Genomic DNA, 2178 nt, shown 5'->3' on the forward strand with positions numbered 1-2178 from the left:
ACTACACCAGATCCTGAGATCCACATGCCACTTCTACACCTGCTTCGGCCACCTACGTCAAATCCGTTGACAATAAAGGACCCGATTCGCGAATCCGTCTCAAACTGACAGCCTTTAGTGCTCAAGTGTCAGGTCAGACTCGAGTTGACTTCTAATTGACTTTGCGGAATCCTAAGCGGAGCCAAGTTTGCCCGTGCGGAGTCCAATTGAAGTCACTAAAGTCGACTTGAATTCGAAATGACCCAACCCTCGACTCCCAGTCTTCGGCTCCTTGGAGCATCCTGATTCTGATGTCTTTCTCTTCTGACATTTCTCAGGTTTCCTTCTCTCACTATTGTATCGGATGGTGCGCTCAAACAGGGCTCATAACCTGTTGTAATTAAAATTTTTTTCCTATTATTACAACTACCTACTGGGCTCTCCTGGACCCTTATATATTCCAATCCCTGTAATCTGTGTCCTATGTCCGTATATCTGACATTGGACTATTATTCCACATGTTTGGCCCTAAAATATGAACAATCAATACTGGGTCCATACCCTCCGTCATGGAACACTCCATTCTTATGTATGACAAAAAAGCTCCTCGGCAGATCTAGTGCCTGTGGTAACACATGCCCAAGAGTAATCGTTGGCGTCTGTGATAACACCAGCTCCCACGTAATACGCTGCGCAGCTTGCGGGAGGGGCGACAACGGTCCCTAGATAGTCAATTATATCACGTGCCATATTAATCACTGCGCCTTTGTTAGGTGACACGCGGCAAGACATTTCAGAACCCGGTTTGAAGCCGTCTGCCGTTGTCAAGGGCACAGATTGTAGGGTCCTATAATTGTCTCGCCACAGGGAAGATAGCTTGTCTCGAATTTTGCTTGCTGGATTATCACAAACATGTATGTGAACTTGCTCCTCAGATCTTGTTGCAACCGAGTTCATAGCAAGGGATCCTCTCTCCCTATTATATGTCTGGCCCGGATGCCCTTGTTGAAACACTTGTTGTCCCAGTCGCCAACCTCCATCTGAATCAGGTGCGTTGTTCAGTTGTAAGATCCCCGGCAATAGCTGCGTAGACGTAATCAGATCTCCAGCGTTCAGCAACATCCATATCGGCTGGTTGGGATGTCCTGGATGTAGGCTGTCACTAGGAATACAACCTGTTGTTGTTGATCCATGCTGCAGATCACGTATGCATGAGCATAAGCTATGAAACCATACATAGCAGCCATTACACTCCGAATTTGCAGTTATGCAACCTTGGCCACATTGAGTGAGCATCGAACGAGATGATATAGTCATCTGAGGATTGCCACAGGTCTGGGAGCAAACTTGCGCCGGCCCGATACATGTCAAATCTGTGGCAGGGGATGGGAACTGGGAAGGGCAATTACAGCCACTAACATCCATATTCGTAATATCGTCCGAGGTGCATGGAGCGCATACGATAATTCTTACCAGAACCAGTGCTATGACCGCGATAGCAGATTTTGACTGTGATAGTAGCATATACTTCGATTTCATTGTATTGGTAAGATCAAAATGTTGTTGTAAGGCAAGACCAACGAAACCAAGAGCGAAGAGCTAAGAGCTAAGGTTAAAAAGTGTTTTAAAATAATACTATTCGACGGGCAGATGGCTCAGAGTGGTCTTCTTATACCCGCCCAGCCGGAACCTTCTGCCGTAATATATACATAATCATCAGCCCGCACCACGACGAAACAAATGTATAAGCAGAAAAACGAGAGAACACGCCGCCTTCTCGTATACTCCAGCGCTTCGTATCATAGACAAGCTCTTAGAGCTTGTCTGCATAATATCCGCCCAGCCTTGGTCGGGTTCATGCAGCCGCTGATGGGGAGCGCTGAATAAAGACGTGGCGGCCACGGGTGTGTGATAACGAAGCAAACGATGGGCTCGGGTTGTGGTGAGGTTCACGATGCGAATGCAGCCGTAAACGGTGATATCAGAGGCGTGTCATTCCTTTCCCGAATCGACATGCGCCACCGTTTTACCATCAAACATTCCTAACCCGCAAATCCTGACAATTACTTGGCGTGCGGCGTCGCAGGGCTGTTTATGACTTATGCTGGTTGTTTGCTACTCGGTTGGGCCTTTTGGACAAAGTGCGACTGATAACAGACCTTGTATCTTGAGAATAGATGCTGTTGGTAGCCCTCGAGG

General features: G+C 47.4%; 1 protein-coding gene across 1 annotated transcript; it reads right to left on the minus strand.

Moving 5' to 3' along the window:
• Positions 1 to 445: 445 nt before the first annotated feature.
• Positions 446 to 1971, minus strand: V1513DRAFT_453960 (uncharacterized protein). The gene is made up of 4 exons (XM_066899316.1): positions 791 to 1971; positions 699 to 739; positions 672 to 674; positions 446 to 643 (listed from the first exon to the last, which is right to left on the minus strand). The coding sequence occupies exons 1-4, from the start codon at positions 1516 to 1518 to the stop codon at positions 489 to 491; spliced, it is 927 nt and encodes a 308-aa protein (XP_066750693.1). The 5' UTR covers positions 1519 to 1971; the 3' UTR covers positions 446 to 488.
• Between the last annotated feature and the right edge of the window lie 207 nt (positions 1972 to 2178).

This window comes from Lipomyces chichibuensis (assembly GCF_038497645.1).
Source record: "Lipomyces chichibuensis strain CBS 12929 unplaced genomic scaffold V1513scaffold_66, whole genome shotgun sequence".
NCBI lineage: Eukaryota > Fungi > Ascomycota > Lipomycetes > Lipomycetales > Lipomycetaceae > Lipomyces > Lipomyces chichibuensis.

What these genes read in the sequence shown, in the direction of transcription:
- V1513DRAFT_453960 (XM_066899316.1), bottom strand. Translation starts at nt 1,518, where the DNA reads ATGAAATCGAAGTATATGCTACTATCACAGTCAAAATCTGCTATCGCG. An exon ending in CCCTTGACAACGGCAGACGG is followed by an intron (nt 740 to 790) that starts CTTCAAACCGGG and finishes TAACAAAGGCGC; the next exon opens with AGTGATTAATATGGCACGTG.